The following is a 27,630-nucleotide window of genomic DNA, read 5'->3' as shown; positions in this document are numbered from 1 at the left end:
TCACCTATATATTCCTTTATCCATTCTTCTATCTATCCATTATTCTGTCTTTTTTTGTTTTTGTTTTTGGATGCATTTCAAAATAAGTAGCTGGGGCTTCCCTGGTGGCGCAGTGGTTGAGAATCTGCCTGCCAGTGCAGAGGACACGGGTTCGAGCCCTGGTCTGGGAAGATCCCACATGCCGCGGAGCAACTAGGCCCGTGAGCCACAATTACTGAGCCTGCACGTCTGGAGCCTGTGCTCCGCAACAAGAGAGGCCGCGATAATGAGGCCCGTGCACTGCAATGAAGAGTGGCCCCCACTTGCCACAACTAGAGAAAGCCCTCGCACAGAAACGAAGACCCAACACAGCCATAAATAAATAAATAAATAAATAAAAATTTTTTTAAAAAATCAAATATATGAAAATACTTTAAAAAAAAAAAAGTAGTTATAAGTACACTTCAACCCTAAATATTTCAACATGTGCATCGTTGACTAGAGTTCAGTATTTGTTTAGAGGACTTTTTCTTTTGAGGTGGAATTTATATAGAAAGATATGCACAGATCTTAAGTGTACCATTTAATGACCTCTATCTTTCCTTCTAAGTCAATTGTGTTCTAATAAGTTCTAATAAGAGGACTAGCACTAACTAAGAGCATTATAAGGCCATACTACCAAAACTTGTGTATTCATTTGGATTTTCCAAAAAAGACTTTGAATACCACAGAGTACCTTAAAACTTTCTTCTTTTTGTTTTTATTACGTAAATGTGCTACAGTATAATGATTATAGTTAAAAGTGTTTTTATTTTTTCCATATTGTTCCACGCTTCACCAAAAATTCTTAGTATGGCCAATGATATCACATGATGCATGCTGGAATAACTAACTTGAGGATACTTTTATTTAGTTAAAAATATGAAATTTTAAAGAAAGGCTACGATGGCTCTTTTTCCAGCTTCATAAGCTAAATATGTAAAAGAGCTAGTTAATTCAAGACACTGAACATTTCTGGAGTGCTTTGTGGTCTCTTAAGTGCTTGCATTTATCCTAACTCATTTGAGCCTCACATTAGCCGTGTTAGGTAGTTGGGACAGTTGTTATTTCTGCTCTCTGGATGAAGAAAGCAAGGCATAGGCAGTGGGAAGAACAAAGCAGCAGTTGGTCATACAACCAGTTGAATGCAGATCCTCTCACTTTAAATCTTGTCCAACGGCAACAACTACAATCACACTAATTCTTTAGTTCAGGTGCTATTCTGGATCCTTGGATTTGCTTATGAATAACTAACAAATGTCTTATTGTACAGACTAGGGTCAACTGTAATGACAGGGCTGACGCGAAGACTTATGCCAATATTTTGAATTCTCTACGATGAAATATTTAGATACAAGGCAACCGCAACCATCAGGATCCAGACAGAACTATCTAAGTGTGCTAAATTTAGAGTATGGCGCACTGATATTCTCTTCTCACACGAGTGAGCAGTATCATGATTGAAATGCCACTTAATGTGGCAAAATGCCTATTTTTCAGAAATGTATTACATGAGAAGCTTATTGGAGAAGAGAAAGCCTAATTGATATACCTGTTTTGGAAGGTTTATATTCCACAACATCCTTTCTTTCCTTTAGGTAGACAAATACTTAATGACAAAACCATCTGGAGAAAATCAGCTTGACATTGGGTAAAGAACTTAACAAAAAGCAGTCAGTTTTGTTCTTGTCAGTGGATGTAAAGGTTTAGCTCTTGGTTTAGTTGATAGCACTAAGGAAAAGCTGGAAGGAATTAACATGGCTCCCGATGAAAAGTGTTCTTGAGAAAACCTCCTTGGAATAGAAACTTACTGAAAGTCCTTTAGAATCAGAAACCGGAACTAATTTATTCGAGGTCACCTTTGAGTCTGTACCTTTAATTTTGTCGTTTTGTTGAAAAGTAGTTTTCTATCAACTGTGCCAGAAATCTTATTTTGTTTAAGGTTTCCCCCTATCACTGGTGTAGAATGTTCTGGAGTTGTTAGAAGATAGTTGCATAGGAGCTGAAAACTAGATTTTTCTGATATTAGTAAGTGTGTCTGCTTACAGAATACAAATAATATAATTTTTTTCAAAAGCACTAGATTGTTTTTTGAAATAGGTAATGGTCGATCTGCCTCATGTGCAAATGAAAAAGGTGACAGGACCTGGCCAGTCATGCATGTAAACACCTGGGTACCCTTGTAGATAGCACACAGAGGATAAGGAAGACAGATGGGAAGTTCCCATTTCCTGCTCATTAGCCTGTGCCTCCGTCCCTTTCACTGTCATCTTTCTCTCAGGGTGGGTTAGCCTGGAGCTTGTTGAAACAGTTTTGTTTTTTAGGCGTTTTTAAGAAAAGATAATTCTTTATGTAAATCTGCGTGCTAGGAATATCCTGGCAGCTCTAAGGTCTAAGACAGTGTTAGTTGAGAAAGATGGAAATTGGATTACAGGGAAAGAGGAGAAAGAAATCCTACATTCAAAAGAGCACCACCAGCAGTGGCTTCAGATTGCGTGTCTCAGCTGTGCAGTATATTGAGCCTAATTTGGGTGTGATCCACTTTGGGGCCAGTTTATTCTTTGATATGAATGTTTTTATTTTTAAATGCATCCCTTTTTCCCTTTTTCTTTAAAATGCTATTGAAATTTTAAAGAATCAAGAAGAAAAAAATGCGTCCATAATCTCGTCCTTGTAACAAAACTACTGTTAAGCTTTTGCTACACTTCCAGCCAAATCTTTCTTCTGTAATTATTTTTGTGTGTCTGGAATTAGAAAATGCCTCTTTTTGTGAAATGCCTGCTTCTGTGAAATGTCTTTTAGTGAGTCCTTGGAAAGTTGGCTGAAGGACAAATATTGGATGATACCACAGTGCATCAGCTAAATTGTCACTCCAGTCTGAAAAGGAACTTTGTGTTGCATGCTGCTTTTTTCTCAGTGGGTGACTAATATTTGTAGAGCATTACTATTAAATAAGTGAATGATTTTTAAAATGATGCTGAAGATGAGGATGATGGGAGACTTCTGAAAAAACTCCTCTGTGCTTTCCAGAAATTGTCTTGATTGGTGGCTAGAAGTTATCCGCTTGCTGCTTTCACATATACATTCTTTTTTTTCTTCCATTTCCATTTAAATGAATCCTTTTCTTGTATCAGATATATTTTCTATGGCAGAATAATAAACTGTCTTCAGTCTTCATTCTGATTGACAAATATACAAGTCAGCTATGTGGGAATAAAAATGGTGTCAGCTAAGATGGGAATGGCCTGAATTTTCATTGGAGAGAACTTTTTTGGAAGAATGGATTGATGAAGTGGTTCTGTTTTATTTTGCTTGAATCAAGTAAATTCCGATACATTAAAGTCACTTGTACTTTTCATATAGTTCATACTATTAGGATAAACTTACTTGAGATTTTCTTTGTGACTCACTGTGTAATGAAATTTCGCCAGTCTATTTTGATAAAGCTAGGGAAAAAGATTAAGTTAATGGATATTTCACTAAGTGAGCAGTACTTCTCAGGAATGTGTATAGGAGAGAAGGAGGTCATATAAATTGGGATGCATTCTCAGGAGTATTTTTAATTTCGTATACCATGTGTTAGAAAGCTTAGATGGTCTTTATCATCCTTGTTATTTAATCCTGGCAGATGAATTTTTCTTCTCTCTTGTAAAAATACATCTATCTTATAATAATAACAATAAAAATAGACCCATAGATATATATTCTTAGCTGTTGGCCTGTGTCATCGCTGTTTTGTTCATCAAAGTATCTTTGGCACCTCCCATAGTACCTACCTGGCAATAGCAGGCACTCAGAATTTGTTGCCTAGAGGGTGTTGGTTATTGCTAATTGCAGAATAATAAATCTTCATTTGTTTTTTGTTTTTTGTGGGGTTTTTTTGATGTGGTAATGGTTTAAGTGGAATTGTTTCTTGAATTACACTAAAAGCCAACTTACCCTTGTAGCTTTAAGGCTCTATATTAAAATTTCTTGAATATGTGCTCTCAAAGTTTTAGGCTGAATGACTTTTCTGAAATGTTTTTGACTTTGGAATGGAAATAGATTTTAGAAATAGCTGTAGTAACTTTAACCTGTTAAGTAGAATTACTGCTCTTTGCAGTTTTCTGAGGCTAATATGATAATGCATTCTGTCTTTAGCATGGTAAAAAGAGTTAGGAGGTTTAGTAGTTAGTATAAATTTAAATATTCTAAAATTTATTGAAATAAATTGATAGTGGAGGACAAAGTGTTTGGTGACTAATTTCTTTAATTTATACATAAATATATAAATATTATTTCTCTTTGTTAAAAGTATAAATGAGCATTAAAAGTGCATAAAGAGAAGCATCCTAAATTATTGTTTCTTTTTATTTCAGGGCTGAAAACAGTGAAGTCACTTTTCACAGTTAAAAGACTATTAAGAAGACAAGATGGGGACTCCTGGTTCTGGAAGGAAAAGAACACCTGTGAAAGACCGATTTTCTGCAGAAGATGAAGCTTTGAGTAGCATTGCCAGAGAGGTATGTCTGGAAGACCCCTCTCAACACTGAGTTGTACAGATGAGAATGTTATAAAAATTCCAGTTGGGGGTTGGAGATATATACAGACATTCATTCATTGAGCTAGTTTCAGAATGTTTACTATAAATAAGATGTTAAATATGCCCTCTAAAATACTGTATTAGAGTAAAATAGAGTTACTGTCTCTTTACTTGGATATTTATTCAGCTCATTTAAAATTAATTTTTCATTCTATTTTTGTGGATTAGTTGACTTCCAGGTATTTGTCCTGATGTTTTGAAATTTATAATTAATCTTCATTATTGAAACTTAAGGTAATTAGAATGTTGAAGATATGATAACTATATTACAAAAATGCTCATTGGGCTCTACAGTTAATATATTCCAGGAAGCACTGTATAAATGTTAACAGAAATAATCCTTATTTGGTGTCTGCTCAGATTCAGTGTCTTAGCTGTTTTTTGAATAATTGCAGTGGAATTTTTATGTCTAACTTTTAGCTAGTAATAGAGCTTCTGGAGCATTTTTTGTTTTGGTTTGTTGACAACTCAGAAAAAAGGAAAGGGGTGTCACCTATCGAATCTCTGGCAGCATTTCCTGTTGCATATTGAAAATTTAAGATAACTCCCAGCTGTGATTTCTTAGTGAGGAGCCAACTTTGTTTCAGACTCTTATCTGCAGCTGCAGACCTGACCATATACTAACCTGGTACAAGAATTGCTTAGAGCATTTTAAAATTGTATTCTTTGGGTGAGAATTATTCCCTCATCACTTCCTCTTTGTTATTCTTAGTAAATAACTCATTTAGGACTAGTGCTGTTTCCTTTTGACATATTACACAGTCTTTTTTTGGATCCAGCTCACTGTTACGTTTTTCCTTTTACAAGCTACTCAGCTTTTGAATTAGAAGTCAAATTTTGTAGGAGGATATTTGAAGCAGATGAAAGTTATCTAAAAACTGATGACAAAACTGTGATAATACTTTAACAAAATTACTTTTAAAAAATCAGTGAGATATTTTTAGATAAAAAGGTAAAAGATATTTTAAACTGAAGTAGTGGATGACACTTTACAATGGTCTTAAGTATTTACCCGAATGAAGTATTTTGGAAGCCACGTAGTTTCAGTTGAAAATTGAAACTACTCAAAATGTTTGCTTCCAAAATTGGAGGGATTTACATACCCAGATTTCTATAAGGGGAGAAAATGCCAGTATGTTTTAGGCTCTTTTTGTACTGTCACTGGGTACTTGAACTCTTTTTTTGGATGTAATGCTTCATTTACAAAATTGGGTAGCATTCTAGCATCCAACACTTGAGTGCTTACTATGTGACAAATACTATTTTAAGCATTATAAATGAATTCGTTTATTTACTCTCCACAAAATTCTGAAATTGGTTCTATTATATTCTCCATTTTACAGATGAAGAAATCATTGCATAGAAAAGATAAGTAACTTCCCTAAGGTCACACAGCTAAGAAATAGCCGAGCTTGGATTCAAACACATAGGCTCACTGTGCTGCGCTGTTGTCAGTCTTCTCCATCTCCTCCATTAATATTTTGTTTTTCTGTAGCTTTTCATGATTTTAAAAGCACTTTCACATCTTGATTCTCACAATAACCTAATGAGTTAGGTAGGATAAGCATTGTTATTAGCCTTATTTACAAATGAGGAAACAGACGAAGCCGAGAGATTAATGTCTGGAAGGTATCAGAACTGGGACTCAAATTCAGCCTTTGAAGCCATTGTTTATTTTTCTGTATCATGCTACTTCCAGAAGAGCTGGACTTTGGAGAGTTATAAGTGTGGCTTTGAATTCTGGCTGTACTAGTCACTGGTTGAGTAATCTGGTTAAGTAACTACTCTGGACTTCAGTTTCCTCATCTGTAAAATGGGAATAATATGGGCCTCCTGTATTATAGGGCTGCTGTGACAATTAAAGTAAATAGTGCACGTAAACTTTACCATAGTGTTAGGCTTCCAGTAGGCTATTTTGTTGCTTATTAATAAGTTGAAATAGAAAGTAAGAATAGAAGTAAAATACTCTTCTTTTATAAGAAATATATTTATTAAGATAGGTGTTCTAAAACGTGGTTGATCATCTGAATCTCCCAGGTTGCTTTTTCAATGTACAGATTCCCAGGTGTTACCCCATACTTGCTAAATCTGAATCTATGAGGTTGAGCTTATAAATCTGTATTTAAATACACACACACACACACACACACACACACACACACACACCCATACACACATACACACATACTCCTTCCTAGGGGATTTTGATGGCCAATCATGGGAACCATGAACCAAAGTACCCAGAAGATCCCATCCTGGATGGTCAGTTTTTTTTTACTTACAGGTTATTTTCCTCCCTGTACATTATTATTTTGCTATGAAATAACTAAGTTTAATCCATTTATTATAATATTTAAAGTTACAATAATTATTTTTATTATTAGAAAAGGTTTTAAGAGGCCAGTATTTCTAGTTTTTATTTCTATCTTCAGAACTCTGAATATGAATATTCCAACTTTAATAACCTCGTCAGAAGGCTTAGCTTAACCTGAAACATGAAAGGGCTAGTTTTTACTTTTAAGATTCAAGACTTTATTTGATAGATAGCTAGTGGGAAGCAGCCGCATAGCACAGGGAAATCAGCTCGGTGCTTTGTGACCACCTAGAGGGGTGGGATAGGAAGGGTGGGAGGGAGATGCAAGAGGGAGGGGATATGGGGATATATGTATACATATAGCTGATTCACTTTGTTATAAATCAGAAAGTAACACACCATTGTAAAGCAATTATACTCCAATAATGATGTTAAAAAAAAAAAAAAGACTTTATTTGCAGGATGAGTGCCTAATGTGTGGTGCAGTAAAACTTTAGAGGAAATAGGTTTAGCAATCTTAATAATTCTTTCATATATTCCTTGTGATTTTTTTCTCTTTCAAGTTTTCATAGCCAGTTCTTAATTGTGCATTCATACATTAGATGGTTGGCATAATCGTTATTTTCTCTGATAGGATCATCCCTTTCACTCACACACACACACACACACACACACACACACACACACACACACACACACAATTACCTTAAGTTAGGAATAAAAATTAACAGAACCCCCATAACAATTAAAAAGGACAAATAGCTTAATCTTTTTTTTTTTAAGTTAAATCTTAAGAGTTTAATTTGTCTTTTCCTCACTTCAAATTGTTTTTTGAGGTAGACAGGGTATACCATAAATAAAGAAAAATAGCCTCTTTTTCCTCCTGCTTACTATCTGCTCAAGTATCCATGCTTCTCAGTTGGCCCCAAATCAGGCAACTAGAGGGAATGAGGAGCAAAAGAAACAAAAAGCATGAATATGTTCTGCAAACTGGATAATTTGCATGCTAAAATGTGAAACCGAGTGCACTTTAAAAATTGTTGTAAAATACTCATAAAATTTACCACTTTAACCATTTTTAAGTGCACAGTTCTGTGGACTTAAATACAGTCACATTGTTGTGCAACCATCATCACCATCCATCTCCAGAATTCTTCTTATCTTGTAAAACCTGTTTGCATTTTTAAAAGATGTTGAAATGTTTGAAGATTGCTCCATGAAGGCAGGAATGTGGATGGATCTAGAAGTCCCGCCATGTCTGTAATAGGCATGTTGCTGCTTTGCTGGGTGAGCATGTGTGTCACAGCTCTCTGAAGACCTCATAAGAGCAGGTGTTGGAGGAGGTCAGCAGCAGGTTCTCTAGGGTATCAGAAGGCCAATCTGGATACTTACCTTTCTTGCTTGTTTGACTTTGATTGTCCCACAGGTTTGGGGGAAATGCAGTTGGAGAGTTGCCTTTCAGTGAAAATTACCCGAAAGCACAGAGGGTATCAAATGGAGACCCTTAGGCAGCTAGCCTCGCAAAAGGAGAAAGATAGGGATGGATGAAAGCCAGTTATGCCACCTTACCACAGTCAGTTTGGTGAGTGTTATGAAGAGTGTTCCTATGAGAAGTAGAAGCCTCTTGGAGGGTTTGCAAGCAGTCTTACTATGGCCTCACTGAAGCCTGGAATATTCCTCCTTTCCTTGTTGTAGAGCTGAAATTATGAAGAAAACATGTTTTCTGCACATCTCTTCAAATGGAAGTCATCAGAACGTTGCTTATTTTTGAATCTGATGATCTGAAAGCCCTTCCAGTTCTAAAATTCTTTGATCTCTTTTGAGATTCAGGACCCAAAGAAAATTCATACTCATAATGCACAACTCTCTTGAATCTAAAGAATCAATGACAGGCATAGAAACCAATCATCTTTTATAGGAGTTAGAGTCTAGTAAGTGGAATGTTTGGAGACTTCTACATTGAGCAGAATTTACGTGTATACATATTTGGTGTGCAAACCTACTTGTAATAATAAGGAAGAAAAGAAACTATGGCTGTTTAACATTTGTAGCTGCTAGAACTTGGATTTCATTTTTTTAAATAACTTTATTGAGATATAATTCACATAACATATAGTTCACTCATTTGAAGCATACCATTCAATGGTTTTTACATGATTTACTTTTAATTTGTGGTTAAAATATATATAAGAAAATTTGCCATTTTAACCATTTTTAAGTCTACAATTCATTGGCATTAATTACATTAACAATGTTGTATAACCAGCACCACTGTCTATTTCAAAAATCTTTCATCACCCCAGACAGAAATTCTGTAACCATTAAGTAGTAACTCCATTGCCTCCTCTTTTAGCCCCTGGTAACCTCTAATCTACTTTATGTCCCTATGAATTTGTCTATTTCTAGATATTTCAAAGAACTGGCATTATACAATATTTGTCCTTTTTGTGTCTGGCTTTTTTCACTTAGCATAATGTCTTCAGGATCCATCCGTGTTGTAGCATGTGTCAGAACTTCATTCCTCTTTTTTTTTTTCCTTGTAAATAACTTAATTCCTTCTTTTATAGCTGAATGATGTACCATTGTATGTATATATTACATTTTGCTTATCCATTTATCTATTGATGGACCCTTGGTTGGATTTTATTATTTTGCTGCTTAAAGAGGTAGATTCCAGGCATCTGGAATGATGAGTAGTGAGAACCAGAAGTTTGTGGGTTTGATTATAGATTAGCAGCCTGAGAAGGATACAAAGGGAAGAACTGTGCTTAGTTTAAAAGATACTGTCCAGTGTTATTGCTTTATGGAATAATAATCATAATAGCTTGATAGAGCTAATGATTTTCTCATAGTTATTTAGCTATTTTATTTGAATAATTTATTCATTTTTAGGCCATGTCGAACTAAGGATAAAAAACTTTTGGCAAGGATAGCAGTTTTTAAAATGCAAAGAATTACCATAATCAATAATAATTATGGGTAATACCATCTTTCATTTAAGAATAAAGTAGTTTTGGGGGCTTCCCTGGTGGTCCAGTGGTAAAGAATCCGCCTTCCAATGCAGGGGACGTGGGTTCGATCCCTGCTGGAGGAACTAAGATCCCACATGCCGCGGGGCAACTAAGCCCACATGCCTCAACTAGAGAGCCTGCATGCCACAAACTACAGAGCCCACGCGCCCTGGAGCCCGTGTGCCACAACTAGAGAGAGGAAACCCGAACGCCACAACTAGAGAGAAGCCCGCGCACCACAGGGAAAAGATCCCGCATACCTCTATGAAGATACCGCGCGCCGCAACTAAGACCCAACGCAGCCAAAAAAAAAAAAATTAAAAACTTAAAAAAAAGATTAAAAAAAAGAATAAGAATAAAGTGGGTTTCTTTTTTAAACGTGAATTTTGAATGTCATTCATTTAGTAAATGTTTATTGAGCATTTACTCTCTGTAGGTGCTGTGTTAGGTAAGGAGGACAGGGAATGGACAGGTCTAACATGGTCATTTCCCTTTATGGAGCTTAGGTTCTAGAGGGGAAAATTGACCCTAAAAAATCATTGCATAATGGACCTGTTCTTTGATTTTCAGCTTCTTTTTTTCCTTCAAATTTAATGTCTACATTTAATATTGTAATTTCTGTCTTGAAAGCGGTGATTGTCAGTGTATATCACAACCAGTGGCATTCTTAGAATTGAGCAAATGTAATAATATATTTATTTACAACTGTGCTAAGTGCTTTGAGTGAACAGTAAATGATTTCATTAAAGAGTGTGTGACGGGGGACTTGACATTTTGGGGGCTTTGGGAAGGCTTCCCTGAGGAAGCGCCCTTTCAATTGAGTTTTGAAGGAGGAAGGCAGTGATATAGGGGAAGCAGTTGTCAGATGCGGGGAGGAGCTTTACAGTCAGAGGGAAGAATGTGTGACAAGCTTTGAGGCTGAAAGAGTGCGGAGAATTCAAGGAGTAACAACACCAACAGCTAACACTTGCTGAGCTCTTATTATGTACCAGGCACTATTCTAAGTTCTTTAAACAGATTTAATCCTCTTGATAACTCTGTGGGGTGGTCTACTATTCTCATTTTATCCGTGATGAATCCAAGGCATGGAGAAGTGAGGTAACTTGCGCAAGGCCACATAGCTGGAGAAGGGTCGGTCTGAAATGTGCACTTCGGCTCCTACACTCTTAATATTGTGCCTCCCGTGATATCACTGTTAACTCTGACACGTACAGCAAGGAGGAGAGTAGCCAGAGAGGTAGGCAGGAGCCGGGTCACACAGGCCGGTGGTTCTCAACTGAGAGTGATTTTGTCCAGCTGGGGGCAGTTGGCAGTGTATGAAGATATTTTTGCCTGTCACAACAGGGGGAGGGGTGTGCTAGTGGCATGTGTGGGAGAGGCCAGGGATGTTGCTAAAAATGCTGCAGTGCACAGGACAGTCCCCACAGCAAATGTCAGTAGGGCTGAGGGTGAGAACCCTGATATAAGATTTTGGTCTGTGTCCTAAGAGCAAAGGAAAAAACATTGAAGAGTTTTGTGTAGGGGTATGATGTGATCAGATATGTGCCTTCAGAGGATGACTTTCCTGCGGGTTGGAGATGATATCACAAAGAGACGTTAGTGGATGCGGAGAGATGAGTCATGAGACTTGCAGAGGCATTGGTGGCCTGGCCTAGAGTGATGACAGTAGGGATGGGGAGAGGTGGTTGGAATGCAGAGGTAGGAGGAGATGCTCAGTGAGTGGCAGTGGTTGGGTAGCAGAGAGGGGAGGTTTGGGGTTGTGCATCCTGGGGGATGGTAGGCAACATTAGTGCGGGGAGGAGGTTTGGAGAGGGAAGACCATGAATTTATGTTAGGACGTGTGGTATTTAACGTGCCTCTGAGGCATCTAAGTGGAGATTTTGAAGAAGCAGTTTGGGGATTTGGATCAAGAGGTCAAAGGAGAAGTCTGGGCTATACATACATATTTGAGACTTGTGTGCATGTAGAAAGTAATGGAAATCATGAGTTGTGGATGAGGTTGTCTAGGGAGAAAGTGTAGAGTTGAGGATAATCACTCCTCAGGCTGAGCCCTAAAGAACTCTGGGATTTCAAGGTCATGTCTTAAGTCTTTCTTAATTTTGGCACTTTTTTGATCACCCTTTTGTGTTTGGTTCAGGTTGTTCTTTGCAAATTGGATTTGTCTGAAAAATTAACTCCACAGGAGGCAGAATTACTCTTATTTAAAATACCTTTCAAATGCCTTTAATACACTCAGTGGTGGTACACAAAAATTTATAAAAGATTATGAAATATGAGTTAATTTTTCAGGGTTATGAAAAATAAATGTTTTTCTTTCCATTTCTATCCAGTTAAAAGTTTTCTTTAAAAATTCTCCCCCTTCGTACTTACTGTTTTTAGTAGACAAATTCTTTGAAAGAGCAGACCTAAGTTGTCGTTTTTAGTCATTTAGGAATCTTTCCAGTGGCATTAGTACATGAATGCAGCCAATTCCTGTCAAGTGCAGACCTCTCTGTTTTTTCCCCCATTTACCCACTGGAACTAAGGCAAAGGAGGGTAGGCGATGTGGTTGGGCACTCCCTCCCCCGCTCCGCCCCCCAAATCCAGGGCTCTGTGATGGCCAGCGTTACTCTCGGTATCTCACTGTTCCTTGATTTATCCCTCTAACCAGAATTAAGGGAGGATTATTGAGCCCTATGACTTAGTTTTGTGTTAGCGTGACTGAAAAATGTTTGGTATAAGGTTCACTGTCACAATCTTCACCATTCCTGTGACTTACAGGTATTTGGATAAAAAATTCAGATAGTGCAGTACCCTTACCCTAAATGTAAGGACGCTACTAGCAGCCCCACCGCCACCCCCAGCACACACACAGAGTATCTCTACTACAGCTGTGGGTCACATTTCCCCTTCGGTTAGATGCGTCATTGCTGAGCCAGGGTTTCAGTCTTCCAGTGCTATCTATTTACTAGGTTGTATTCAAACCTCAGTAATAAAGTCTGTAATCTTAAATTCCTTCTCTCATTTCAAAAGAATATTTTGCTGTCAGCAGTTTTCTAAATAAAAGGAAGATATAGTTGTTTGACATCAGAAGAAAATGGGTTAAAATCCCTAGATTTTATCTAATGCATATTGGTGTTTATGCTCAGAAAAATTTATATAGTTGGTTTTCAACTACCAAAAGCTTTAAAAAAAAATGGTTAAACACAATTATATTGTTAAGATCTAATTAAAGGGACTTCCCTGGTGGTACAGTGGTTAAGAATCCACCTGCCAATGCAGGGGACACAGGTTTGATCCCTGGTCCGGGAGGATTCCACATGCTACGGAGCAACTAAGCCCATGTGCCACAACTACTGAGCCTGCGCTCTAGAGCCCGCAAGCCACAACTACTGAGCCTGCGTGCCACAACTGCTGAAGCCCGTGCACCTAGAGCCTGTGCTCCGCAACAAGAGAAGCCACCGCAGTGAGAAGCCCGTGCACCACAACAAAGAGTAGCCCCTGCTCGCCACAACTAGAGAAAGCCCACGTGCAGCAACGAAGACCCAACACAGCCAAAAAAAAATAAATTAAAAAATAAATTAATTAATTTAAAAAAAAAGAAATGCACCTCTTTAAAAAAAAAATCGTAAAAAAAAAATCTAATTAAGAAAAATGGTACCTAAGATTTTCTACTAAAGGGAAGTTGCTAGGGAATTGAGTAATGATTTTTATTTGTTAATTTGGAAACCATAGCAACACAATAAATATTATGTCTCTTAATTTGTCTTCCAGTGTTCTTTTGGCATGAGTGTCATGGAAGAATAACAAAATTAAACACAGTAAACTCTGAGTCTTTAGCTACCTGAATTAGTCATTTGCCTTGAATGTTTCACTTTCTAGAATTTTATATTTCAAATTTCTTGATATTAAAGTGTAGTCTGTAAAGGTCCAAATTATACCTTATTTTTCTTTCTCATGCCAGTTGCATGGATTTTATATTATGGATATACATGCAGGCTGGCAATTCCATATTTGGCTTAGTTCAGTGCATTTCGGTCAAATCATGAAATTTTAATTTGCCTCCCTTTAAAACTGTCACATGATCACAGCAGGACAAAAGTTTAAAAGCTAGAGGTTTCCCTTCTTTTAAAGGCATTTGAGTGTGTGTTATGTTCTATTCTTTTTGAAAAATGTTAAATGCAGAAAGGTTTTGATAATAATGTCAGTACCCATGAGTCTACATTAAATGATGCTAACATTTTGGGACAGTTATTGCAGACTTTTTCTTATAAAGATCAGAAGGAAGGGAGAAGACATTATAAACCAAGTTTAGGGCCCTTTATTTTACCCCCAGGCCTATTTCCCCTTCCCCCACCCCAACAGGGAACCACTATAATAAAATCATGAGGTATCCTTCCTGTTCCTGTTCTAAAGGTTCTAATACATATCACTATAAACAGTATTGTTTTATGGGTTTGTGTGTGTCACTTTCTAAGTGTTCTCAGGCACAGGGGTGTGAAACAATTAGAACACGTTGGAAGCTGCCAGAATAGCAGCTCAGTTTGGCTGGAGAGAGGGTGGGGGGAATGGGAGATGATGCTGGAGAGACCAGAGGGGCCGATCAGGAAGGGATTTGTGTGCTAAGGAGTTCATGTGTGATTTCGGCAGCTGTGGGGGAGCCCTTGAAGGGTAAAACCTTCTTCAGATTTAGCCACCATGTAAAGAGTGACTGGTAAGGAGAAAACTAGTTAGGAAGCTTTGTTGTCATCTTGGTGACAGGTGATGAGAGCCTGAATTAAGGCAGTGATAGTGGGAATGGAGAGGGAAGTTTGGACTGAAGAAATAGTAGAGAGAGAGAATCTTGATGGGAACTATAGCTGAGATTTAGTGACGGTAAGGACGGAGGATGTAAACGAGGGAGGAAGGAGACTTACGGGGATCCTTCATTTCAGCTCTGGGTAATGGGACAGCTGATGGGGACATAAAGAGGAAGAGGAACTTTAAGGGAAAGATTATAAATTCCATTTGTGATATATCAAATCCGAGGTTCCGGTGGGACAGCCCCAGGGTTTGATAGCCAGTTGGACTGTGAGAGAAAAGTCTGGGTTGGACACAAAGCTTTGCAGACTCTCAGTATCACCCAGGGAGGGAACATAGAGTGAAGAGAGTAAGATGAAGCCTGGAAGCTTTGGCTATTTTAAAGTTTTAGGAGCTAACAGAGAAAAATGAGCCCATGAAGGATTCTGAGGAAGAGAGGTCAGAGAGTCAAGCGGGAAACCAGGAGAGACTAGTATTGCAGAAAGCCAAGAGAGGAGAGTTTTCAGAAGAAGTTGAGTGGCAGTGATACGGGAAGCCAGAATGGACAAGTGAGATAAGAGAAAAATTCTATTGGGTTTGGTAGTCAGAGGTCATAAGTGACTTTGGCATGAGCAATTTCACTGAAATGATTTGGGCAGAAGCCAGAAAGTGTCATTTGAAGGGAGTGGGGAGTGAGGAGGGAGGTGCTAGAAAAGTTGGCTGTAAAGAGAAGACGAGACAGAATTGAACCAGGATGGGACTGTTTGTTTGTTTGTTTGTTTGTTTAAAGATAAGAGAGACTTTGAACCTACTTATGATGAGAAGAACAAACCAGTAGAGGAAGAGAGTGCAGACAGAGGAGATCAGATAGTTGAGGCAAGGTCCCTAGGGAGGGTGGAGTTCACATCATAGCACAGAGGGTGTGTGTCTCTCTATATATAGACACGTCCATATATGTTTTATATGTATATTGTTATATAACTTTACATTTGTGTTTTATATGTATATACATATATTTTATATTTATATTGCTATGTAACTTTATAATGAACTCTCTTGCCTTTGACTCTTAGGATGATGGATTCAAACTATTTTTTTTAAAGTGGATATAACTTTGTTTCCCCCCAGAATATTCAGCCCCCCCAGAATAGTTCCAAATGAAATTTGACATGTGGGTTATATTCCAAGGAAACAGAGGGCACTGTCCAGTGGATAGGATAGATCCTGCTTTACTTGTAGACCCACAGGGCAGATAGTTATAATAGGATTGGCCTTAGTTGAGTTTCTGATTTGGAAACTGATTTGGACTGATTTGGTTTATTTTAGGCTGTTCTGTGTTTATTTGACCTAAGCAGTAACAGAATCCAAATTTAAAGTTCTGAAAGTGTAAGGATGCTTTTGGGTATTGGGCATCATAAAGTATATTATGGCTAATCAACCACTTGTTCCTTGGTGCAGATTAATTCAACAGTGTGTAATGTGGAAATAGCACGGATAGGAGGAGAGTTGGAATGGAGAAAGTGAAGTTAGAATTAGGAAATAGAGTATCCTAGGTGAAAAGTGTAAGGGCCTGCTTGGAAGAGGGGGAGTCTGTAGGAATGGATATTAAAGGTTGCATTTAAGGGATATTGTAAAGAAGGTTTAGTTAGGAAGTAGGAGTCCCTGAGACTGAGTTTTCAACAAGGGTTCCATTTCTGGAGATTGAAAAATAGGGAAGCAAAGCATATTCACTGAGGGAAGATGAGGTTGCTTTTATTCACTCTTACTGTATGACAAGAGATCCACTAGAGAGTTAGAAATGTAGGCTTTGATTTTGGTCAGAGCTTGAGATGCTAGATTTGAATCATTCTCGTTGGCTGATAATTGAAAATATGGAGTAAACAGATGAGAGGAAAGGCTGTGTATAGCAAAAGGAGAAGATTAACTACATTTGGGGTAAAGTCATGGTCAAAGAAAAAAGGGAACCAGAATGGTACAGTTTCCCAGAAAAGAGAGAATCTATGCTAAATTGAAAAATCACAGGTTAATTCGTCCAAAGTAAACTTATTATTTGCCTAAGGATATGTTCTTACACTTGGGGTATAAAGATATAAGTTGTGGCAACATAGTTAAGAGCGTTAACTGGAGTCAGATTCTAAGGATGTGGATCTCAGTTCGAATACTTGCTGGCCAGGAGATAGTAGGCAAATTACTTAATCCTTCTGTACCTCAAGGGGTTACTTTGTGGATTAAAGGAAAATAAGCACCTAGCTTTGCTAAGTGTTCAAATGATGGTAGTAATATTAATGTGAGGTCTCATCTTTTCTGTCCTCTTGAAAGTTTGGGTTTTGATTCTATGAAGATCATTCTCAAAACATTGTTTAATTTTATAAATATTAAGAACAAGGGTAAGGTCCCCCCCCAACAGAATTAGTACAGTTTGAATTGGGTCCTGATATATTGCCAGAGCTTAATCATTATTTCCCAAATGTGTTCCTTGGAGCATGATCCTTGAAGAATTACTTAGGGCTTATTTAGTAATGTGGTTAGGTAAGTCTGCGAAATGCTTTTTTATTTTACCTTTTTCTTGGCAATTCATAATGTGTATTATTAAAGATTTAAAAAAATTTAACCTGGCATTTTCCAGACTTACTAGATCATAAGATTCCCTTTCTCCCATTTTATATACTGAGTTTTATGTGTTGGAGTTTTGCATATTTTACTATTTATTTAATATAGCATTATATTTTTTATTCACTGTCTCATTTATTTAAAAATTTTTTAATTGAGATATAATTCACATACCGTAAAATTCACCATTTTAAAGTATACAGTTTTTAGTGGTGTTTAGTGTATTCAGAAGGATGTACAACCACTGCCACTTTCTAATTACAAATTACAGACATCTCATCAGCACAGAAAGAAACCACATACCAATTAGCAGTCACTCTCCATCTCCCCCTTACTCCAGCCCCTGGCAATCAGTAATCTACATTCTGTCTTTGGATTTTCCTATTCTGGACATTTCATATAAGTGGAATTATACAATATGTGGACTTTTGTGTCTGGCTTCTTTCACTTAGCATAATGTTTTTAGGGTTCATCCATGTTGTAACCTATATCACTACCTCATTCCTTTTCTTTTTTTTAATTTATTTTTTTAATCAGTCATCAATTTTATACACATCACTGTATACATGTCAATCCCAATCACCCAATTCAGCACACCACCATCCCCACCCCACCGCAGTTTTCCCCCCTTGGTGTCCATACGTTTGTTCTCTACATCTGTGTCTCAACTTCTGCCCTGCAAACCGGTTCATCTGTACCATTTTTCTAGGTTCCACATACATGCGTTAATATACGATATTTGTTTTTCTCTTTCTGACTTACTTCACTCTGTATGACAGTCTCTAGATCCATCCACGTCTCAACAAATGACTCAGTTTCGTTCCTTTTTATGGCTGAGTAATATTCCATTGTATATATGTACCACAACTTCTGTATCCATTCGTCTGTCGATGGGCATTTAGGTTGCTTCTATGACCTGGCTATTGTAAATAGTGCTGCAATGAACATTGGGGTGCATGTGTCTTTTTGAATTATAGTTTTCTCTGGGTATATGCCCAGTAGTGGGATTGCTGGGTCATATGGTAATTCTATTTTTAGTTTTTTAAGGAACCTCCATATTGTTCTCCATAGTGGCTGTATCAATTTACATTCCCACCAACAGTGCAAGAGGGTTCCCTTTTCTCCACACCCTCTCCAGCATTTGTTGTTTGTAGATTTTCTGATGATGCCCATTCTAACTGGTGTGAGGTGATACCTCATTGTACTTTTGATTTGCATTTCTCTAATAATTAGTGATGTTGAGCATCTTTTCATGTGCTTCTTGGCCACCTGTATATCTTCTTTGGAGAAATGTCTATTTAGGTCTTCTGCCCATTTTTGGATTGGGTTGTTTGTTTCTTTAATATTGAGCTGCATGAGCTGTTTATATATTTTGGAGATTAATCCTTTGTCCGTTGATTCGTTTGCAAATATTTTCTCCCATTCTGAGGGTTGTCTTTTCGTCTTATTTATGGTTTCCTTTGCTGTGCAAAAGCTTTGAAGTTTCATTAGGTCCCATTTGTTTATTTTTGTTTTTATTTCCATTACTCTAGGAAGTGGATCAAAAAAGATCTTGCTGTGATTTATGTCAAAGAGTGTTCTTCCTATGTTTTCCTCTAAGAGTTTTATAGTGTCCGGTCTTACATTTAGGTCTCTAATCCATTTTGAGTTTATTTTTGTGTATGGTGTTAGGGAGTGTTCTAATTTCATTCTTTTACATGTAGCTGTCCAGTTTTCCCAGCACCACTTATTGAAGAGACTGTCTTTTCTCCATTGTATATCTTTGCCTCCTTTGTCATAGATTAGTTGACCATAGGTGCGTGGGTTTATCTCTGGGATTTCTATCTTGTTCCATTGATCTATATTTCTGTTTTGTGCCAGTACCATATTGTCTTGATTACTGTAGCTTTGTGGTATAGTCTGAAGCCAGGGAGTCTGATTCCTCCAGCTCTGTTTTTTTCCCTCAAGACTGCTTTGGCTATTCGGGGTCTTTTGCATCTCCATACAAATTTGAAGATGATATGTTCTAGTTACGTAAAAAATGCCATTGGTAATTTGATAGGGATTGCATTGAATCTGTACATTGCTTTGGGTAGTATGGTCATTTTCACAATATTGATTCTTCCAATCCAAGAACATGGTATATCTCTCCATCTGTTGGTATCATCTTTAATTTCTTTCATCAGTGTCTTATAGTTTTCTGCATACAGGTCTTTTGTCTCCCTAGGTAGGTTTATTCCTAGGTATTTTATTCTTTTTGTTGCAATGGTAAATGGGAGTGTTTCCATAATTTCTCTTTCAGATTTTCCATCATTAGTGTATAGGAATGCAAGAGATCTCTGTGCATTAATTTTGTATCCTGCAACTTTAACAAATTCATTGATTAGCTCTAGTAGCTTTCTGGTGGCATTTTTAGGATTCTTTATGTATAGTATCATGTCATCTGCAAACAGTGACAGTTTTACTTCTTCTTTTCCAATTTGTATTCCTTTTATTTCTTTATCTTCTCTGATTGCCGTGGCTAGGACTTCCAAAACTATGTTGAATAATAGTGGTGAGAGTGGACATCCTTGTCTCGTTCCTGATCTTAGAGGAAATGCTTTCAGTTTTTCACCGTTGAGAATGATGTTTGCTGTGGGTTTGTCGTATATGGCCTTTATTATATTGAGGTAGGTTCCCTCTATGCCCACTTTCTGGAGAGTTTTTATCATAAATGGGTGCTGAATTTTGTCAAAAGCTTTTTCTGCATCTATTGAGATGATCATATGGTGTTTATTCTTCAGTTTGTTAATATGGTGTATCACATTGATTGATTTGCGTATATTGAAGAATCCTTGCATCCCTGGGATAAATCCCACTTGATTGTGGTGTATGATCCTTTTAATGTGTTGTTGGATTCTGTTTGCTAGTATTTTATTGAGGATTTTTGCATCTATATTCATCAGTGATATTGGTCTGTAATTTTCTTTTTTTGTAGTATCTTTGTCTGGTTTTGGTATCAGGGTGAGGGTGGCCTCATAGAATGAGTTTGGGAGTGTTCCTTCCTCTGCAATTGTTTGGAAGAGTTTGAGAAGGATGGGTGTTAGCTCTTCTCTAAATGTTTGATAGAATTCGCCTGTGAAGCCATCTGGTCCTGGACTTTTGTTTGTTGGAAGACTTTTAATCACAGTTTCAATTTCATTACTTGTGATTGGTCTGTTCATATTTTCTGTTTCTTCCTGGTTCAGTCTTGGAAGGTTATATCTTTCTAAGAATTTGTCCATTTCTTCCAGGTTGTCCATTTTATTGGCATAGAGTTGCTTGTAGTAGTCTCTTAGGATGCTTTGTATTTCTGCGTTGTCTGTTGTAACTTCTCCTTTTTCATTTCTAATTTTATTGACTTGAGTCCTCTCCCTCTTTTTCTTGGTGAGTCTGGCTAATGGCTTATCAATTTTGTTTATCTTCTCAAAGAACTAGCTTTTAGTTTTATTGATCTTTGCTATTGTTTTCTTTGTTTCTATTTCATTTATTTCTGCTCTGATCTTTATGATTTCTTTCCTTCTACTAACTTTGGGTTTTGTTTGTTCTTCTTTCTCTAGTTCCTTTAGGTGTAAGGTTAGATTGTTTACTTGAGATTTTTCTTGTTTCTTTAGATAGGCTTGTATAGCTATAAACTTCCCTCTTAGAACTGCTTTTGCTGCATCCCATAGGTTTTGGATCGTCGTGTTTTCATTGTCATTTGTCTCTAGGGATTTTTTTATTTCCTCTTTGATTTCTTCAGTGATCTCTTGGTTATTTAGTAACGTATTGTTTAGCCTCCATGTGTTTGTGGTTTTTTTGTTTTTTTCCCTGTAATTGATTTTTAATCTCATAGCGTTGTGGTCAGAAAAGATGCTTGATATGATTTCTATTTTCTTAAATTTACTGAGGCTTGATTTGTGACCCAAGATGTGATCTATCCTGGAGAATGTTCCGTGCGCACTTGAGAAGAAAGTGTAATCTGCTGCTTTTGGATGGGATGTCCTATAAATATCAATTAAATCTATCTGGTCTATTGTGTCATTTAAAGCTTCTGTTTTCTTATTTATTATCATTTTGGATGATCTGTCCATTGGTGTAAGTGAGGTGTTAAAGTCCCCCACTATTATTGTGTTACTGTCGATTTCCTCTTTTATAGCTGTTAGCAGTTGCCTTATGTATTGAGGTGCTCCTATGTTGGGTGTATATATATTTATAATTGTTAGATCTTCTTCTTGGATTGATCTCTTGATCATTATGTAGTGTCCTTCCTTGTCTCTTGTAACATTCTTTATTTTAAAGTCTATTTTATCTGATATGAGTGTAGCTACTCCAGCTTTCTTTTGATTTCCATTTGCATGGAATATCTTTTTCCATCCCCTCACTTTCAGTCTGTATGTGTCCCTAGGTCTAAAGTGGGTCTCTTGTAGACAGCATATATATGGGTCTTGTTTTTGTATCCATTCAGCAAGCCTGTGTCTTTTGGTTGGAGCATTTAATCCATTCACGTTTAAGGTAATTATTGATATGTATGTTCCTATGACCATTTTCTTCATTGTAATGGGTTTGTTTTCGTAGGTCCTTTTCTTCTCTTGTGTTTCCCACTTAGAGAAGTTCCTTTAGCATTTGTTGTAGAGCTGGTTTGGTGGTGCTGAATTCTCTTAGCTTTTGCTTGTCTGTAAAGCTTTTGATTTCTCCATCAAATCTAAATGAGATCCTTGCCGGGTAGAGTAATCTTGGTTGTAGGTTCTTCCCTTTCATCACCTTAAGTATATCATGCCACTCCCTTCTGGCTTGTAGAGTTTCTGCTGAGAAATCAGCTGTTAACCTTATGGGAGTTCCCTTGTATGTTATTTGTCGTTTTTCCCTTGCTGCTTTCAATAATTTTTCTTTGTCTTTAATTTTTGCCAATTTGATTACTATGTGTCTCAGCGTGTTTCTCCTTGGGTTTATCCTGTGTGGGACTCTCTGTGCTTCCTGGACTTGGGTGGCTAGTTCCTTTCCCATGTTAGGGAAGTTTTCAACTATAATCTCTTCAAATATTTTCTCGGGTCCTTTCTCTCTCTCTTCTCCTTCTGGGACCCCTATAATGTGAATGTTGTTGCGTTTAATGTTGTCCCAGAGGTCTCTTAGACTGTCTTCATTTCTTTTCATTCTTTTTTCTTTAGTCTGTTCCGCAGCAGTGAATTCCACCATTCTGTCTTCCAGGTCACTTATCCGTTCTTCTGCCTCAGTTATTCTGCTATTGATTCCTTCTAGTGTAGTTTTCATTTCAGTTATTGTATTGGTCATCTCTGTTTGTTTGTTCTTTAATTCTTCTAGGTCTTTGTTAATCATTTCTTGCATCTTCTCAATCTTTGCTTCCATTCTTATTCCGAGGTCCTGGATCATCTTCACTATCATTATTCTGAATTCTTTTTCTGGAAGGTTGCCTATCTCCACTTCATTTAGTTGTTTTTCTGGGATTTTATCTTGTTCCTTCATCTGGTATATAGCCCTCTGACTTTTCATCTTGTCTGTCTTTCTGTGAATGTGGTTTTTGTTCCACAGGCTGCAGGATTGTAGTTTTTCTTGCTTCTGCTGTCTGCCCTCTGGTGGTTGAGGCTATCTAAGAGGCTTGATAAGAGGCTCTGGTGGTGGGTAGAGCTGACTGTTGCTGTGGTGGTCAGAGCTCAGTCTTCATTCCTTTTTATGGCTGAATAATATTCCATTCTATGGATGATACCACATTTTGTTTATCCATTCATCAGTTGATGAACATTTGGGTTGTTTCCATTTGCGGGGCTATTATGAATAATACTGCTATGAATACTTAATGTACACGTTTTTGTGTGAACACGTGTTCGTTTCCCTTAGGTACATATCTAGAGGTGGATGCCGGGTCTTATGGTGTATGTTTAATGTTTTGAGGAACTGCTAAACCATTTTCAGTAGCAGCTACACCGTTTAACATATCCACCAGCAATGTGTCTGACTTCTCCACATCCTTGCCAACACTAGTTATTTTCCATTAAAAAATTTTTTTGTTATAGCCATCCTCGTGGGTGTGAAATGGTATCTCAGTGTGATTTTGATTTGCATTTCCCTAATGACCAATGATGTTGAGCATCTTTTTGTGTGCTAATTGGCTACTTGTATATCTTCTTCAGAGAAATGTCTATTCAAATCCTTTGCCCATTCTAAAATGGAGTTACAGTTGACCCTTGAACAATGAGGAGGTTAGGGGTGCTGACCCTACCTGCAGTCAAAAATCCCCCTGTAACTTATAGTTGGCCCTTCATATCTGGGGTCCCTCCGATCTGTGGATAATGTAGTTCTGTAGTATTTACTATTGAAAAAAATCCGTGTGTAAGTGGACCCATACAATTCAAACCCATGTTGTTCAAGGGTCAGCCTTATTTGTCTTTTTATTGCATCTCATGTATTTTTCTTTTTTTACATCCCCAAACAACATAATACAAAATTCTGATGGTAGAGGAAAAGTCCCTAATGTAGAAGCACTCAAACCATAGTACATGTTTAGTCCTCATGTTTTCCATTGTATGGTTCCTAGTTATTAGTTGAGTGATAAAGTGAACATTCAACAAATTTAGAAGGTTTATGATTTAACACAATCTAAAGCGTTTATTCCAGGGGTGATCAAGGCCCATGATTTTTGCTGTCATTTTGTTTTTCCACTTGCCCCAAGCATTTAGTGAGAAATAGATTTAATTCTATCCAAATATATCTTTATTTTTTGTGTTTTCATTTTCACTGCTCTAGGAAGAATAAATTCCTATACCTATCCAATTACATATTATTTCCTTTAATCAGCTTTTATGTGCCTAATATTTGAAAGCATAATGATCAGAATAATGTTTAGAAACCTGGTCCAGTGCTTACTGGATTTCACAGGTAACTTCTGAACCTGAATTTCCAGTTCCTGAATTTTCCTATTAACTTTATTTAAAAGTTTGGGTCATGTCAGCCTAAAGACCATACAAATACTTAAATGATTTAGACTCCTGAATACTTCTGATTTCATTCATGTCTTATGCTAACTTTTAAGCTAACTAACCTTTTTTTTTTGAGGTAAAATAAACGTAACATAAAATTTATCATTTTAATCATCTTTAAGTATACAGTTCAGTGGCATTAAGTACATTTAGATTGCTGTGCAGTCATCACAACTATCCATCTTCAGAACTTTTTCATCATCCTTACTGAAACTCTGTACCCATTAAATAATAACTCCCCATTCCCTTGTCCCCCCCAGCCCCTGGAAACCACTGTTCTACTTTCTATCTCCATGGTATTTGACTATTTTAGATCCTTGAGATAAGCAGAATCATTTAATGTTTGTCCTTTTGTGTCTGGCTTATTTCACTTAATAATGTCTTCAACAACATTGTAAAACAACTATACTCCAATAAAACTTTTTTTTTAAGACTCAACTTCCTCATATATTTTATTTATTTATTTGTTTGTTTGTTTATTTATGGCTGTGTTGGGCCTTCGTTGCTGTGCGCGGGCTTTCTCTAGTTGTGGCGAGCTGGGGCTACTCTTCGTTGTGGTGCACGGGCTTCTCATTGCGGTGGGCTTCTCTTGTGGCGGAGCACGGGCTCTAGGCATGCGGGCTTCAGTAGTTGTGGCATGCAGGCTCAGTAGTTGTGGCTCGCAAGCTCTAGAGCCCAGGCTTAGTAGTTGTGGCACACAGGCTTAGTTGCTCCGTGGCATGTGGGATCTTCGTGGACCAGGGCTCGAACCTGTGTCCCTTGTATTGACAGGCATATTCTTAACCACTGCGCCACCAGGGAAGTCCTCCAATAAAATTTAATTTTTAAAAAATGTGTTCAGAATTCATCCATGTTGTAGCATGTGTCAAAATGTATTATTAAATTATTATTATTATGTAGCCTTTTAAAGGCCACATAATATTTCATTGTATGTACATAACACATTTTGTTTGTCCATTCATCTGCTGATGGACGTTTGGGTTGTTTCCACCTTTTGGCTATTATGGGTAATGCTGCTATGACCATTGGTGTACAAATATCTGTTTGGGTCTCTACTTTCAATTCTTTGTTGTATGTACCCAGAAGTGGAATTATTGGATCAAGTGGTGATTCTATGTTTATTTTTTTTTAACCAACTTTGTTTTGAACTCCGTTAAATCCTTGTGATCCTTTAGTTTTTTATCTTTTTTATTTTATATCTGTGAGGGTGGGTTAAAACAAATTTGCAGTAGCTCTTTTACGCAATAGTATTCTGAGGGGAAAGTGCTAGTGTTGGTACTTAGAAGTATGCTTTGTGTACCTATAATTTGACTATTTCAAAATATGTCAGTGTAAGAATAGAGTACACGTCTTGTCTTACCAGATTGGAATCACCGTTAGCTCCTTGCTACTCCTCCTGTCAGGCACATGGAAGCAATGTACAGAAAAAAAACAGATAAAGTAATTTTAAATCTTCTTTACCTTTTTAAAGCTTGCCTTATTTAATACCAGCTCCAAGGGAGGTAATATCTGAGTTTTGCATAAAGTTGGCTAAGTAACAAAGAGAAGGATGTTTTTCTGGCTCTGAAGCCCATGTTCTTTCTGTTATACAGCAGTTAGGTCCCTTCCTTTTTTTTTTTTAATTTTTAAATTTAATTTTTGGGCTTCCCTGGTGGCGCAGTGGTTGAGAATCCGCCTGCCAATGCAGGGGACACGGGTTCGAGCCCTGGTCTGGGAAGATCCCACATGCCGCGGAGCGGCTGGGCCCGTGAGCCACAATTGCTGAGCCTGCGCGTCTGGAGCCTGTGCTCCGCAACAAGAGAGGCCGCGGCGATGGCGAGAGGCCCGCGCACCGCGATGAGGAGTGGCCCCCGCTTGCCACAACTGGAGGGAGCCCTCGCACAGAAACGAAGACCCAACACAGCCATAAATAAAATAAATTAAAAAAAAAAAATTTGCTTTAAATTTAATTTTTTATTTTGCAGTATAGTTGATTTACAGTGTTGTGTTAGTTTCAGGTGTACAGCTAAGTGATTCAGTTATACATATATTATACATATATCCATTCTTTTTCAGATTCTTTTCCCATATAGGTTATTACAGAATATTGAGTAGAGTTCCTTGTGCTATACAGTAGGTCCTTTTGTTGTGCAAGAAGTTGTATTAGAGAATAGATTTCAATTACCTATAATTTAGGTTTGGTGAGAGAAGTCCCATTTTAGAATAGATTGTGCAGAATTGGCCACAGATCTCAGGAGGATGAAATTGGCATTCTCAATAAATTTCTAAGGGACGCTACAAGTGCAAAGCTAATATAAGTGTAAATGAAAATTCCTACACATTGCTGTGGCTTTCTTAAATTAAAAAAAGAGAGGTTTGAAAATTTTTCCCAGAAAAATGATACTTTGTAATTTTAAAACGTATTTGTTATCTGCTGAAGCATAACTTAGCCTTGAAGTCTTTTTCTATAAAATACAAACTCTGGTAAGAAAATGGTGACCATTCATAGACGGGTACAGAAGGTGGGGAATGTAGGTTTTTTAATGATAGAGGCCAATGTAAAATTCATGTGAGAACACTGATTGCTCTGGTGATGACAGTGTGAGAGCTTGTGGTTGGCAGATTGCAGTTCACTTTGCAGGGTTTTTGCTACTTAAAGGTCAGTTAAACAGACTAGGAAATTGCCAAAATTGGGATAGTTGAATAAGTAGTAACCATTAAACTGTCTCCCCTTCTTAGAAGCCTGATGTGACCTTGCCAGGCAAAACTAATTGCTCCTCCCTGCATGCTTCCTTCCCTTCAAGCTTGTTTCATGTGGTGCATCAAGCTGTTTCGTTGGCTCATTTCCTTGATACTTTGGCCCATGACCTGAAAATCTCTTGTTTATTTAGCAGGCACTGAGACATGAAAGTTGTGGGGTGATAGAAGTATGTAATTTTAATACCATATAATACCATGTAGTACGTTTAATACAGTGTAACAAGCCACAGTAGGCACATGTCCATAGGGTATTACTCTGTGAAAGAGGGACTGGGGGAACCCTTCATAGAAGGTAGCACGGTAGCTGAAGAAGAGAGAAGGGAGAATACCTCCTGCCAGCAGTCTGTGAAGAGAGGCTTAACCTCCCAGCACAGTAGAGAGAGTCCAGGAGTGGAGGGAGGCGGATGCAACTGGCGCAGGTGGGGCACGTAATGGGAAATAAGGTGGAGAGATGACTGGGAGAAACCTTAATCTCTGCTTTTGCTTTTCGTCTCCTGTCTTCTCTTTGTGCTAGTCTATGGAGTTTTTGCTTTAACCATGAGTAATGGGGAGCCACTGGAGTATTTTACACAGCAGAATGATTGACATGATCAGAAACAAAGGCAGACTGGCAATCATGTAACCACA

General features: G+C 37.5%; 1 protein-coding gene across 20 annotated transcripts in view; it reads left to right on the top strand.

Moving 5' to 3' along the window:
• LRRFIP2 (LRR binding FLII interacting protein 2) overlaps positions 1–27,630 on the top strand; it is a 124,028-nt gene that overhangs the window by 17,328 nt on the left and 79,070 nt on the right. For all 20 annotated transcript variants that reach the window (XM_057554804.1, XM_057554801.1, XM_057554798.1 and 17 more), the window contains one exon: positions 4,377–4,520. In XM_057554804.1, coding sequence (XP_057410787.1) covers positions 4,431–4,520 — 90 coding nt within the window. In that variant the 5' untranslated portion in view covers positions 4,377–4,430. The remainder of the gene's footprint in view (positions 1–4,376; positions 4,521–27,630) is intronic.

Source organism: Balaenoptera acutorostrata, chromosome 10 (assembly GCF_949987535.1).
Source record: "Balaenoptera acutorostrata chromosome 10, mBalAcu1.1, whole genome shotgun sequence".
NCBI classification, from domain to species: Eukaryota; Metazoa; Chordata; class Mammalia; order Artiodactyla; family Balaenopteridae; genus Balaenoptera; species Balaenoptera acutorostrata.
The sequence above is the reverse complement of the archived record's forward strand: the minus strand, read 5'-3'. Positions and strand labels throughout refer to the sequence as shown.